Genomic DNA, 15,490 nt, shown 5'->3' with positions numbered 1-15,490 from the left:
ATTCCCAAGCCACTTAATGCCTATGTTTTTGTGTATTCTTTATAGAGTAGTATTTAAAGTGTTCTAAAGAAAGTATCTAAGTATGTGAAATATTTGTGAAGTTAAATGGTAATACTATTAACTTAAATTGCTCTAGAGATACATTTTGATTTTTACCAGTCCTCCGTGCTCCTTTGTAGATTAAGGTTGTATTACTACAGTACTTTCCCTCCAATGTTCTATTATTCCTCAAACTTATGCTGGCAGGATATAATGTATTTCATTGATGTTTTTCAAGCTCCATTGGCTTGCTACAGCTGCCCCTGTGAATGACCAGGAACAGTGGAAGGTATCCTGCAGGAATGCAGAGAGCCTTGTGTCAGGAAATAGGCAAGACCTGGGGAAAATTTGCTCGTGGTCTGTACTCAGGAGGGTCCCACTAAAAAGTAGTAAGGCTGTCAGGTGTGCTTTGTGACCAGGTTCTGTCCTCCAGGTTCTGTATGTGTTTGCAAGACTAAGCTGTGACAGGTCTGTAAGATACTTATATCTAAACCTAATTATACAACTTTATGTTGTTCCTTAACCTCTAAGGAAGAGTCTGCAGGATGTGTGGATACAGAAAGGCAGATGATTCCTAAAGGTAGATGATTAATTTTCTGCTAGGAATGTTCATTACTGTTATAACTGCCTTAAACACCAGGGGTCACTACTGGACGTAAAATCTGTACTGTTGTTATCTTTCTGAAATCCAAACATTCTGCAGGGGTTTACATGCAGATTTAGCGTGCTGTTAATTAGTGTGTCCATATCATAAGCATTAGATCTAGCCTGAATATTCAAACGCTATTTCTTGTGGTGCAGGCATTTGCAGCCTGCTGTCAAGGTGTTCATCCTTTCCATTACAAGATAAAAGAGATCATTATTCTAAGATTAGACTTTAAAATTGGGATCTCAGTTCCCCTTATAGCACAGGAGACTTCTCTAAAGCTATGGCAGGAGCTGGATGCTGTCTCCTCTTCATTGGTTGAATGCATTTATTGTGTTGCTGGTTATGCAGGCTTTAAATGAGCTACCTACTGATACAAATGCAGCAGTTTTAAGTAATTTTTAAGTTCATAGTTCTTCTGTTTTGTCTGTCAAGAAACTCAGCAAAACGTGTTCTAGCGGGTATAAATGAAGAAAGGGGTAACACAACCACTAATTATTACTAAAAGCAGCTTGTGCATATTCCAAAATCTCATAGGATGATATGTCATCTCTCTGTTGTATTGTATTTCCTTACACTATTAATTTTAGTCGAGGTTCTGCCTGTATTTATCCATACGAAAGAGCTAATATCTATCAGAGAAATAATAACCAGACATTCTGGGTAGCTGACTTTGAGAAACCAGGCTTGCACTCTGTAGAATGGATATATTAGAGGCTTGAACTTGATTGTAAAATGCACAGAACATTGAGAATTGAGTGCTTATGCTGGTAATTTAACAGATGCAGAGACTCAGACTCTATTAAGTACACTAATTAGATGACATTTCAAACTGAAGCAACCAGGTGAGTTTGAATAGTAAGAGAAATGATGCAAAAATCAAAATATTGTCAGTTAATATCTAACTAACAGCACAAGCCTCTGCTTCAGCCATATGTTCCTTATCTGAAAGTACCTGAGAAGCTAAAAATAACTGTGTGCACCAGCTGGTTGCATAATGTCTGCGAATCATGAATGTAGTGTGGTTATGAGAAAGACAGGCATGACCACAGAATGCATCTGGAGGTATTTTAAATGGAGAAAAAGAAAAATAATGCTGTCATATAATCTTCTAATATGTCTTTTTGGAAGTCCATTGTGCTATTTGGGGGTGACTGAGTGCCAAGTGAAGGCAGGGGCAGATTGTTAAGTATCTGTTTTAAAAGTTGTTCTGTAGTAGCTGGCCCAAATGGGGACAGTTATGGGAAGCAGGACTGTGCACAGAAAGTTGTCACAACAAAAACTTGACAGGACATTCCTGCAAGTATTGCTGCAGTTACACATCCTGTGAGCTGGATGTTGGGGAGCCAAACTTCCATGCAAGGTGTTTGTGTGTAAGACATCCACAGCTTTAGACCCTGTTGGCTGAACATTGGACAGTTACTTGTGAGTGGAAATGGGGTGAGACTGGAGGAGGTGGGAGCCTTCTTGAAACTTTTTTGTGCTTTGTTTCAACATAATTGGAGTGCTTATTCACTGCTGCAGAGGGTTTTCCATTGTAGAGCCTCCTTAGCACACATTTACATGTCCTCTTTTCCTGTACCCCTTTAACATACAAATCAACACATCCACTAAAGCTATGCTCCTAATGCATGCTGCATCATTCTTGACAAGCTTTGCCTGTGTATTGTTTTTGCAGGTGAGAGCAGAGGATGCATCTTGGTCAAGCCTGGAAATTAGAGCCAGTTCCTCAAGTCTCTGAGTCTGTATCCTGGGAAACAGTGATCAGGCTCTGCCAGTGTGCATATGAAAGCATAAAGAACAACTAAAGGCCCAGTGGTTGCTCCTTATAATATTAATAAGTCTGTGGACCTCATCCAAACACTGCCTTCTCTTCCGGGCCTGAAGGGTAAGAGGCTTCTCTTTTTTTTATTTTGTTTTTTTATTCATTTATTTCAAGCAGCATTATTTGCTGGTTCTTTTAAACCAAGAATGAGCAGTGGTGTTTCCATGTATTGCTGCAGGGAATTTTCCCCAGAAGCAGAGGCACAGCCCAACAAGCATTTATCAGGGCATTCCTCTGCTCTCACCACACTGTGAGCAATCCATGCAAATGAGCAGGCTGATTCACTGATCTAAAGTTGGATATATTCATATTGTGTCACAGATTATATGGAATAATGAGTACTGAGGAACAGGGTAGGATGCAGAGCTGAATGATTAATAGCCACAGGGAGTATCTCTGAGGACTTGTCGGTGTGAGGAAGAAGGGCTGGCACAACTTGTGTGTGTTACCTAAGTAGGATCTGAATTTCACTCCCTTTGTGCTCAGGTTTCTCTTCAGGAGCACTTTGAGTTGCTTCAGTGCAGTCAAGTGCAGTGAGCCAAGGTGTGTGTGTGTGTGTGAATAATGTTAATGTGTTCATGAACTTTAGTGTAAAACCAGGGGTGCCAGTTCATTAATAAAGACACAGGCAACACTGATCAGGGAAAGCAACAATCTGTTAAGATACTACAAAAACGTGAGGCATTTTAACAAAAATATACACATACAAATCACCATCCATTCAGGCTAGCTGCTCTGCAAAGGAGCAGTTGTTACCTATACAGTTATCAGAGACCATCAGTCACCAAGGCAGTTGTTCTCCACCATTTGTCTATTATTTCATTTGAGGCATATCCTCAGAATGAGGAGTTGGCTTTGCAGTAAGGCTTGAAAAGAACCTGTAAGGGTCAGTACCTTCAAAAAGAGAAGAGAAAATTGGAGCATTTCCAGAAAAATTGTGTAAAGATAGGTGAGCTTCAGTAATGTTTTCAAGTCCTTTGAAAGCTGAAGAATGGCTTTCTTTCTCCTTTTTAGGGAGCAGCAGTGAAGTAAAAGGTAAAATTATGATTTTTCAATGGCTGATCATTATGACCACTCATGATTTGTTTTTCCTCAGAACACTCAAAAGAGCAATTTCCATTCTGTTCCTCAACTTCTAGGAGCCTACTTCTGCACAAATACAATTAATCTGCCTCACAACCTTCTTGTTTCCCTGCAGTTTCTTTCAGTGGTCATTGAAAGACATGAGAGCTAATTAAGGACAAAATCCCCCAAAAGTTTCTCCTGCAGCAAAGACCAAAATTACAGCCTGGAAAATTGACATTAAAGAAGGTAAAATGAAAGTTTATTTCAGAGTTCTTGTAGCACCTTATGTGTAGCTTTTGTTTGTGTGTAGCTTCCACAGGTGTAATAAAATATTAATGTTATAATTTGTATCAGGATGTTGAGCAAGATTTTCTAGCTTTACGTAGTTAAAGAAGGGGAAACCATTATATCTTCTAGTAAGGGTCACAAACCAAATGCAGTGGGAGAATTATTTTGTAGATCAGCTTAATCAGACATGGAAGTAGGACCTATTCTTACTGTTTACCAGAAAGATGCCTTCTATAAGTAGGGGTTCAGGTGAAGTGGAATATGCATAAGCATGGCATACTGGAGAATACAGTTTCTCTGCATGCCCTTTGCTTGCCTTAGCATATTGCTAATACTGTGTTGTGCTTGAACGCTTGTGTGTGGGAAGAGATTCCCTTCAGGCAGGGAAGGAAAATTAAGCCCTCTGTTCCCTATCTCATTCTACATCTACAGCTTGATCCAGCCAGCCCAGAGCTTCCTAATAACCTCCTTCCCAGTAACAAGGAGACATCTAATTTTCCTTTCCCTCTCAAAATACAAATATATTAATGCAAGAGCTGGACTACATTATTTATTTGAATTCCTATATACAAAAAGCTAAATGCACCTGTGCTACAGAATCCTAAAAGGTGCATGGGTTCAGGAGGCAACGAACACATTCAGAGAAGCAGAACAATAGCTCTTCAATGCAAGACAGGGTCTCTGCTCAGAAAGTCCCTGAGCCACAAACTGCTGGAATGTGAGAAAATGTTCTGCAGAAGCTTTGGTGTGAGCTTAGTCTGCTCTCACACCCTTCCTTAGGGCTCCAGACTCTGGCCACGGGATAGAGACATGATACTCTGCTGGATAAGCTTTTGGTCTGGCAAAGTTCTTATGCTTTTGTTTGCTTTGAATATTAACTGTTAATGAATATTAACAGTGAGTAAGCTTTGCATAATAAAGTTTAAAAATGTTATAAAATCACTTAGTATTTTAATTGCATAAGGCCCCTAACCCAAGTGGATGTATCAGTGAATGGTAAAAGAATACAAATTGCAGAGTGGCAGAGTAAAGCCTGTAGGCAATAGTGTTGATGGCATAAAAACTACCATTTTAACTGAGTTTGTAATGTAATACTGCATGCATCAGCAGAGAAACTGATACTGCTGGGACTTATTTTCACTGTGAAGACTGAGATAGAGATATACAATGAGATATACTTATGAACAGAACCTTTTTTTCAAGCATGTTAAAAGGTATTTAGGGAAACATCCTTTTAAAAAATCCCAAACACCACAACCACAAAAAAACCTTAACATTTTATCACCAAAGAAGAAATTAATGTGAATAGTTCTAAATGCAGTAAAAGTAATCTACCTAAGGAGATCCCCTAGGAATAATTAGTATAGATCTTCTAATCAGTGATTTTAGACATCTTTAAAAATGTATTTGTATTTGCATTCTGCTTTATAACACTTAAAATTATTACTTAAAGTGAAAAAATACACAAAATGTTAGTTGTTCAACTAATATACACAAGAAAATTCTTTGATATCTAGTTCTCTACTTAAGTGAAGGTAATCATGCAGTGTTTCCCTAGAGAGCAAATCATCAAGTAAAATCACCATACCTGTTTTCCCTGTAAGCAAAATTTTCTGGATCTCAAAGAACAGCTCAACAAAGTAGGCTATTTGAACTGCAAACAGTCATCCCATCTGTTTTTTCAAGTGTTACAACTTTGAAATTATAGGCACATATAATTTTTACTGCAGTAATCCTAATAGCCATTGAGCTCTAGTTCTGGGCTACAATTATTTGAAGTATGAGCCCTCCTCAGTGTCTGCAGCCTTATCCTGTCCTGCTGCCCTTCTCCACATACAGGAATTCCCACTGCATACCAGAGACAGACTTTTGTCATACCATTCACAGTATTGCTTCCATTTCTGTTTCAAGCTGTGTATTTCTGTGCTGTCTGAAACAACTGTTTTATGTTTTTTTATACCCTCAGATGATTCATATTTCTTTGTCAAATGGAGAAAGCATTACAGATGGAGATGTGGGGGATAACTAGTAGTATTTTATATTCTCCCCCCAGTTTTGATCATAGCTCATGGGTGTGACAATTTGGGTTAAGCTTGTGTCATGCTTCTCCACTAACTTGCTTTTTCCACACATATTTTACCTATGAAAATCTACAGTTGAATTGTTCTGTCATATGTAAAACTCAAACTTTTAAAGGGAATGTTTTAGCTTAATTCTTGCTATAATCAGGATTCAAGATCCCCACTGACTGGTAAATGAGATCCCCATAAAGCCCACTGCCTCTGAGTGACCGCTGTGTGACATACACAACCTCTTCTAGATGGAGACCTGGGTACATGCAGAAATCCAACAGGGAGCTGGCACACATAAGAGTTTGCATGTTAATGAGAGAATAGATTAAAATAATGTTCAGCTACCTTTAGAGACAGGGGAAAAAGGAGAGCATAGGAAATTTCATATGTGTTGGCTTCATGACAGATTAACTAGTGAAAAGGGTTTGGATTCATCAATGAAATTGTATATTAAAACATAATTAGTCCGTCACCTTTGTTTAGCAAGGATGATCAGTCTTTTGAAAACTGTTGCTTCTTCTGATAAGGTCAAAAGTGGACAGACTTTTAATAAAGGCAGCAGACATTTTGGTAAAGGCAACTGTGTTTGTTAAATGCTACTTATTATTTTTATAGGTGACTTAAACAATAGTATAGCCTTTGTATGGTAATGTTTTCAGCTTGTGTGCCTTTACATGCAAGTTTAACAATGTTAATAAACATTTCGTAGAATCATGGAATGGTTTGGGTTGGGAAGAACCTTAAAGACCATCTAATAGTGTTTAAAAATTCTGGTCTGTTCAAACAACAGTTCAGCTTTGTGTTTTGAATTGCTTCTGCCTGAAAAGGAAATACTGAACAAAAAAAGGCTGTAAAAATTGCTTCTTGGTTTTTCTTGGCCAAATGGGCAGAAGTCATGCTGTAAACTCATGAAAATTGCAGCTCCTGTTGGCTGCAATTTCACTGAAACTTCATGGTCATGGAGTTTTGAATAGTGCCCAAATCAGAAGCAATTGAGCCAAGCACAAAAAATGCAGACTGGAAAGGACATATATGGAGAGAAATACTTCTACAGAAACTTACTTTAGAAGTGTAAAGGCCTAATTAGCAATACAGTCTCTTCTGCAGTAGTGAAATGTCCAATACATGTTTTAGACTTGCAGTGCTAGAAAAGTATACATCCTGTTTATGTGCTTCACCCAACACCAGGTGGAGGTGGTAAATATGGAGCTATTTGGTGATTAACCTTTTGAAGTTTCTCAAGCAACATTTTAATTTCTGTCTGAAAGCCCTGTAGTGAATAGCACAATTAAGCCCTTCTCTCAAGAGAAAATTGACTTAAAAAGGACCAGAGCTAAGCTCAAGACAAGTCTAAGGTGCTGTTTGAAACTTGCCCTAAACTTGTACTTCTGAAATAAATACAGAAAATGTTAATCCTTAAGAAATCATCAAGCAAATAGTAGTTGTGTTTTTTAAAAATAATTGCTAGCCCTACTCTTCCCTTTATTTAATTTTGCCACACCTGTGAAAGCTATGTTGTTACTGACAAAGCTTGTATTTCCACTTTATTGTTATGCTTGCTGCTAGAACCCACACTGTACAATGCAGACATTTTTATAATATGCAATAAACCTTCCTTCTGAAACCTAATCATATTCCTGCAGTTTCTCCATAAAGTAGCAGCAAAAGTAGTGTGACAGCAGGGGCTTTACTTTACCCTGCCATCCCTACAAGCTGTTATAAAACTGTTGACTGCATAACTACAGGCGTTCACATTGACCAAATTTGATCTCAATGGCATCAGCTTTCTGTTATTGCCATTTCTCCATTCACATATAGGAAAGGTTTCCAATTTTTTTTAATGTGATTTCTATGAATCCTAACTTTTCAGCGATACCATATCTTCCCTGAACATGCACATTTTCTCATTCTAATAAGCAGCAAGTTTTTAAAAGCAAGAGAGGAAAAAATCCGTGCTTTGTAGTTCCAAACTCAACACCAGTCCTGACACTTGGATTGGCAAGTGATCAGCAGCATCTTGTGTCTGTGTGGGCAGCAACATCTTCTGTCTCTGACTTTTGAACTCTCAAGGCTTTTTCTGAGCTATATTGCACTTTCTTTTCCTCATCAGATCTTGGTACCTCACTGGTAGCTTTGCTAAAAATCCCTCATTTTGTGATAAGGGGCAGTCTGTACTTGAAAACATCTGGTGTACTTTTTTGGGGTCTCCTTAGAGAGGAGAATATTTTTCCTTTTAATGTATCTGCTTGCATGTTAGAAGAATGCTAAAATTCTGTGCCTAACCATGCTACAGAGGTAATTTGGATAATCTGCTTAGAAATAGGTCTGTATGGCTGCATAGTAGTAAAAATAACTTGTATCAGAAATTCTTGTTTACTGACACTGATCTTTTCCCTATTCTTTTATTCTGTATGTTTTCAACAGATGTGGCTAACTCAGCACCATCTGCATTAATTATGAAAAAAAAATCAACCAGAGGTGCTCTGTATGATAGAATCTTGTAAACAGTGTCACAAACAGTGTGGGAGTTTAAAAGGAGGATGCTCTGCTGTTACTGCAAAGGAGAGAGGCAGTCATTTCAATCATTTTTCCCTTCTGTGCATCAGCCCATGATCTGTGCAGTCTGGACAGCAGCTGTGATTCCCTTCATGCTGAAAACTACATTAGCAGTAGTACTACAGAGAGCTTGAAAGTTCTCCAACAAACTCAGCCAGTGTATATGTTATCAAAAGCAAGTGAATTTGTCTCCTTTGTAATCCTTTTTTTTTTTTTTTTCCTACTAATTCCAGAGGAGGAAGGGTTGGGATGTTGGTTCATAGATTCTGTGGATCAGTGTGATGCACAAAAACTTCCAATGTTGATATGATTCCACTTGCTTGTAAGTAAATTACAAATTCAGTGACTGTTGGTGTTTGAAACTTCCAGAAGACTCAATATGGCTAAAAAATAATCAAGTATGAGATTAAAAATTGGCTGCCACTGTTTTAGCTGTAGAAACAAAAATATTGCTCTTAGCAATATTATTTGCTCTTATTTTGCAGTGCAGCTACATGGGAAATTTTGCACCTAGAAATATTATATTTGATACTAAAAAATAATAGAAGGAAGAAGCTTTGTGTAAAATATTGCTAGATATATTACTCGTTAAATACTTTGATATTGCACAACATTTTACACTTTATAAATTTAAATAGTGTGTTGAATGGTTTTGATGTTTTCCATGGACTCCAGTAGTGAAAAGTCAAGTCTAACCTCATTCATCATTACAGCCTCGTTGCTAGCTACTCCTGGACACAAAGCTGAGGCAGAAAACCATCTGATAAAGGCCAAAGAATGAGTCAACAGCACACTAAGATTGGAACTCCGAGTTCTTGCTTCCTGGTTTCATTCCCAATCACAAATTATCTTGTAGCTGCTAAAGTGAAGAAAGAGGTCAGTAACAATTTAATTACTTTTAGGCTTCCCACACGAATTTCTACGTTTTGTAAAATCTATCAGTTTAAAACCCCTGAAAGACTCGAGGTCATATAATTTTGATTTCTACGCACAAATGCAAACTGACAATTAAATAGAAGCATTAATAGGCAAAAAAAGGCACAGATGGTGGTGCCGTGATTACAAAATGAGATCAGAAGGTTAATTCTTGAGACTGCCTCCTGTTAGGATCCCCACCCCCGGCTCTGCGGCTGCCTCAGAACAGGTTGCAGCAAGGGTCATTTCTCCTGGAAGCCTCCCCTTGGCACTCGCGGCTTGGAAATCTCCCTTTTCCTTTACGTGCTTTTAATTCCGGTGCCTTCAAGAGAAAAAAATACCAGGGATGTGACTCATCTCACTGGAGAAGAGGTATTTCTCTGAATTTGCAGGGGGGGATGAATCTCCCCCGTCTTTGCTCCCGGTAGGTCTCCGGGCTGTACCCGGGATCTTCCCGCTTCCCGATCCCATCGCAGCTGTGGTTTTGTTGGTGCCGACAGAAGCGCGCTCAGGAAATTAAGGTCACCGGTGACCGTAATTGTGTCAGTATACACCGTGCAGTGCCTTGCTGAGCTTCCCTTCTTGATTTCAGTCCATTAAGTTAAAAAAAAAAATTAAAAATTTAAAAAACTTTAAAAATCGGGTTTTATAATCGACCTTGTAGAAAACCGCATCTTCTTCGCGGCTTCGAAGCGCACCTTGGAGCTGACCCCAACAAAAGCAACAAGTCGCCCAGAAGGCCCCCACCACCTAACGTTGGGAGGGGCTGCCCCTGGTGCCCCCTCCCGGTGCTGCCGGTGGAGTGGGGTCTGTCCTGCCAGCAGGGGGCGCCCGAGAACCGCACCACGTGACCTGCACCGGGCCGCTCTGGCCACGCCCCGCGGAGGCAGCAGCGAGCGAGGACGGCGGCGGCGGGGGGAGAAGCGGTGGCGGAAGCAGTGGCGGTGTCAGCAGCAGCAGCGGGTCCGGCCGCCTCGCCACGGCGGGGCTCCGAGTGAGGGGTCCCGGTGCCGGGGCACAGCGGAGGCAGGATGTCGCGGTCGGTGCTGCAGCCGAGCCAGCAGAAGCTGGCGGAGAAGCTCACCATCCTGAACGACCGGGGCGTCGGCATGCTCACCCGGCTCTACAACATCAAGAAGGTGCGGGGGCTCCTCCGGCGGGGAGGGTGTGGAGGGGGGGGGAAGGAACCAGCCCCCGGTGCGATCCCTGCCGGGACCCCACCGGGTTCCGACCGGCTCTCCGACGCCCTGGGCGGCCGGCGGCTCTCCCGGCCGCGCTGCGGCCTAACTGCGGGGCCCGAAAGTCAGGGCGAGGAGGTGGCGAGAGCCCCGCCGCGCTGCCGCCTGCGGGCCCGGGGGCGGAAGTGGGGTGGCGGGACTGCCGCCTCGGTACCTGGCGGGAGGGAGGAGGGGAAGGAAGGGAAGGGCGGCCCGGTGCTGCGCGGCGCCCGCAGGCCCGGCTTCCCCCGCCGCAGGGCCTAGGCCCGGAGCCGCTCCCGCCCCGCCGAGCGTGAGTCACGGAAGCCGGGAGTGGGCCGCGCAGCGTCGGCTTAACCACGGCGAGCTGCGGAACCCGTCCTTACCGAAGGGAAGGGTTTGGGGTAAAATCAGTAAGTTTAATCTTTGTAAGTTCGAGGAGCGTGGTTGCTTAGCAGCTCCCGGCGTGAGGTGGAACAGATGTTGGAAGCTGTCGTGGGTGCTGAGGATGCTCCCCGCCTTCCCGGAATGAAAGGAATCGGTGTTGGAATAGCTGAGGTGGTTCGGCCGTGCAGGAAGCTGCAGGTCTCGGGATTGACGGGAAGGATGGGTTACACCTTCTTCCTTAGTGAATTTCTCTTCTGGAGGAAATCCGTGTGTTTTCCCGCGTGGAAGAACGTGGTTTATGGCCATCCACTGCTCCTTGTGTTTCCTTACCAGCTTAACTTTCCTAACCTGTGGTACATCATCTGGATTTGTGTGGCTGCTCAGTCCACCTCCAGTTATGAATATTGGTTAGGATTTTATGGCTTTGCCTTGAACGTGGTTATTCTGAGAGGTTTTTGTTATTTCAAAGCAAATGTTGGGTTTTGCACTCAAGGAATGAGCATAGCTGTGTTTAGGGTGTTAAAATTTCAGTGCCATTCAGTGGGCTGGGTTCAGGTGCCTGTGCTGGGGCAATAGCATAGAGAGTTTTTGAGAGTTTTAGGTGCTTGCTTGATCACTTCTGAACCATAGTTTCTGGCAGGAGCAATCCTGCTTACAGGATCTAAACTGCAGGATGTATTTCATCAGCTTGTTTTGCTCATATGGGAGTTTGTACTCCGGAAGTAGTAAGAGCTACTTGTCTATACCAAGTGCAGTGTTGATTTTACTTAAGGTGTTATCACTAGGCAAAAAACCCCAAATGACTGCATTCCAAAGTCAGTGTTTATCCAAAGCTATGACTACTTGGTGTGCACTTCACTGACATAAATAAAACATTCTAACTAATTCATTGCAATTTGCTATCTTCCTGGAATAGAAGTCATGGTCCTTTTAGTTCAGTTTTGTACATGGGAAAATAGCTTCAACTTAATAGTTGTAACAATATAATCACATTTCTAACGCAGAACAGAAATTCCCTTTTTATGGGGAAGTCATTTGTGTGTGAGCTTGTTAGGCTTGGAGAGAAATATACAAGGTGAAAAACAGGCTGGGGGAATTTCACCTGAGCATAGCTGGACCTTGGAGGGAAAGGGCAGGAAAAATTAAACCTTGTCTTGACATACAGCTATGGATTGGCTGTTGGGAGCTCACACTGTTTTCATTAACAGTGTTCTGAACTGGGGACACTCACTGGTGGGAAGCAGTCCAGCACCTGCAGCCACATTTCTGCTGGCGTGTTCAGATGGCAGAGTCCTGAGCACATTTGCCCATATGGAGGTAGCTTCTGCTGTTACTCATCTTAGTGAAGTGATGCAAATAGATAGGTTCTTGGTGGGGGAGCATCAGCACTAGGGGTTTTTCCTGCAAATGCCATGAACCAAATCCAAAAATTGCTTAGGCTTTGTGTCCAGAGAGAGGAGGTATAATCCAAGTGGCTTGATTTTTTGTGTCATATAGTTGTGCAGATCTGGAGATGAGACGTCCCTGACACAACTCTGGGTATTCATATAGTGATTTGTAATTCAAATAACTGCTATCTTCAGCTCCAGTGAGTTCTGCTTGACAGTGGTTACAAGCTAGCTGTGAGAGTGTGCCTCATAAGTCTCAGGACTGGTTCCTGTATTTTATTGTGGATCTGTCTTTAGGACAACTGCAGCATAACTGGCTGCTTGAAACACCTTACTTCTTGTTTTCACTTTTTACTTCTCTGAAATCAGTCAGTTCCAAAGCTGGGGCTTAATATCCTCACAGCTTCTTCAACTGAGGATGATATCGAAACTCAAGTTACTGGAGATAACCATACACTCTGTGGTATTGTGGCTAAAGGAAACTGTCAAGACTGTTTAAAAGGAAGTAAGAGGTGAGCTGTCTGTAGCTGCCATCAAGATTGTTGTAGATTCTGTCTAGGGAGTAGAGATTTTTAAAGGATTAAGAGTTTTCTTGACTGTTAAGAGACAAAGCAGAGAAATTTTACTTCCCAAGGAGTTATGGAAGTTGTCCACAGCTGTTAAAAACTTTATACTTGAATTTTCACTTATAAATTTCAAGTTTTATGTTGTGTGCTTATAGCTGTTATTTGTTCATCATTTCCTGTTTACTGATCTTATGTTACTGTTGTCTTCTGAAATAGTCTAAAGTTTGTTGTTTTTAAGATAGAGTATCTAAATGTAAGGGTTTGCCTCTGAGAGTGCCATGCAAAATACAAAAAGTGAATTAGTGAGGTAGCAGTGGATGATCAGGCAGAACTCATATTTAATCTGCATGGAGATTTGCTCTCTGCTTTCACCATTATTTCCAATTATACTGGAGCCAGTATTAGTCCTGAACTCAGAGCTCTTACTATTGAAATTTCTTTCCTGATTTGTTCCTTGTACTTTTTAAGAATATATCCTCAATATCCAGGCTGGCAGTTTTATTATCGTTTTCTGTGTAATTTTCTTGTCTTTGTTTACTTACCTACAACTAAACCCCAATAAATCAATAAAATCAATAGGCTCAGGTGAAGCTTCTACTTTGTGGTTACCTTTGGAGGAGACTGAACCACTGTTGGTGAGCTTTGTGTAATGCTGCCAGTACTGCCAAATAAGTGTATTATATCAGAGTGGTGACAGAGAAATAATCTTGTTTTCTGTTGGCCTGTCTTTTGTTTGTTAATAAAGCCCTTGGATACCAGGAAGTATTTACAATAAGAGATTTAATCTTAAAAAACCTAAAGTGTAGGTTTAGCCTGAGCAATTCAAAAGAGTGTGATTTTGATCAATGTCAAAGTAGTGCTACAGAACTGGTAGGGTTTTGAATTATTCAGGGTATTGGTTATTCAAATGCAGTGTGTCTGTTACTTAGTTTTAATTGCCTCGTTAGCAATGTTATATTGTTTTTTGTGGTACAGGTTTTATGTTTTGTATGCAGATTTCTTTCTTAAAATTTCATTAACCAAATTATTTTGATTTTTCAGAATTGATTATTACATTGCATCTGAAAAATTAGAATCTTAAACAAATTCTTACACAAGAATTACCATACCAAACTGAAAACGTAGATGTGGAACAGAAAAATATTTGCAGGGGCTTTAGCTTCTATTCCAAAGTAGAAATGTGGTCTCAATCCTTTTGTGAGCACCACATGAAATCGGATTAAAAATCATTTAGCAGGTGATGAATTGCCAGCTAGTTCTTTAAAGATTCAGTAGAGAGAATACTGGAATTTTATCTGTCTTGAGGATGTTACTTGTTAACTTTTTTTTTTCCTCCCTGTTTATTTTGCTATTCTGGAGCAGTTCTGTGTAACTCTTGTAAAAAAATCAAGAGAAGGCACCTGCTGGGAGGGAAAGAGGAGAACTGGATCAAGTCTCCTTTCATAAAATGATGACAAGTTGACCAGATCCGCCAAGGCTGAGTAAAGGTCTGATTTTACTTGAGCAGCCTTTTGCACTGCTGATGAGATTGGGGTGAAGAACATCCCAAAAACTCCAGAATGGGACTGGAGAGGACTTGACAAGGTCTAAACATCTTGGGGGACAGTTGTATTGTTTGATCAGTACAATCAGTTGATAACATGTACTGCTTTGCTGAGGCACTAGAACAGTTCTTCAGGAGAAAGTAGGAGAGATTTTAGGCCACCCATGGAACATGGAAAAGTTTTCAATCCACAGAGCTCTCGAGTTTGGAAGGGTGTAGGATTAGATCATCCTTTTAAAACTGAGCTGTGTGCTGGAGTGCACAGCTTTGAGATGAGGGGAAAAGCTCAGGAATATATCTTGTTTTGAACTGTAAGGTTGGTATTGGAAAGAATGGATAATGTCTTCAGGTCATCAGGAAGTGACTTAGGGTGGGGTAGTACTGCTTCCAGGGCTTGACAGATGTCAGCAGTTCTTTAAAGGATAACATGATATTATTTGTGTCTGTGGTTTTGGGGGAATGGTTCACAATGCTGGCTGTAGTAAGAGGGAGAGGGCCCCAAACAAACTCATAGTCTGTGCTGGTAATAAATATAAAAATTTAGAGATTCTTTTATTCATGAAGCAAACACAAGCTGATGATAACATGATGTTTCGGTTTTTTTTTTTAACTTGGGAAAGCAATTAATTTTGTAAAGAAACAATAAGACTTTCTAATACAGTATAAAAATATCTCATGGTATCTTCTGAAATATATGGAGAAAAAGCCAAGTAAATTTATCCATTTGCATAAAATGTAGATACCCAGAATGATCTTGCTTTGTATCTCTGTTTACAATTATGAATTACTTCCACCTCCCACTGCCCCCAGTTCCTGCGTGTTTGCCCTGCCATGTGTTGCTACAAAAACAAATCCAAATCCAGTTTTGTTTGGAAGATCATGTGCAGAGATGTCTGAGATAAAAAGTCTTAACAGTTCCCATTTTAGCTTTGGAAATGACAAGGCATTCCCATTGCTGTAATTTACTTTAGAAATAACATTTAGACAAAGTTTTATAGCAGTGA

General features: G+C 40.8%; 1 protein-coding gene and 1 long non-coding RNA gene across 3 annotated transcripts in view; both read left to right on the top strand.

The window, feature by feature from the left end:
- Window positions 1-2,396: 2,396 nt before the first annotated feature.
- On the top strand, window positions 2,397-8,797 carry LOC115598606. The gene is made up of 3 exons (XR_003987769.1): window positions 2,397-2,573; window positions 3,709-3,821; window positions 8,725-8,797. It is a non-coding gene; the product is annotated as an uncharacterized LOC115598606 (long non-coding RNA).
- Window positions 8,798-10,296: 1,499 nt separating this feature from the next.
- NCKAP1 (NCK associated protein 1) overlaps window positions 10,297-15,490 on the top strand; it is a 62,233-nt gene continuing 57,039 nt past the window's right edge. For both annotated transcript variants that reach the window (XM_030453873.1, XM_030453872.1), the window contains exon 1: window positions 10,297-10,545. In XM_030453873.1, coding sequence (XP_030309733.1) covers window positions 10,438-10,545 — 108 coding nt within the window. In that variant the 5' untranslated portion in view covers window positions 10,297-10,437. The remainder of the gene's footprint in view (window positions 10,546-15,490) is intronic.

The sequence above is a fragment of the Calypte anna genome, chromosome 7 (genome assembly GCF_003957555.1).
Source record: "Calypte anna isolate BGI_N300 chromosome 7, bCalAnn1_v1.p, whole genome shotgun sequence".
Taxonomy (NCBI): Eukaryota; Metazoa; Chordata; class Aves; order Apodiformes; family Trochilidae; genus Calypte; species Calypte anna.
The sequence above is the reverse complement of the archived record's forward strand: the minus strand, read 5'-3'. Positions and strand labels throughout refer to the sequence as shown.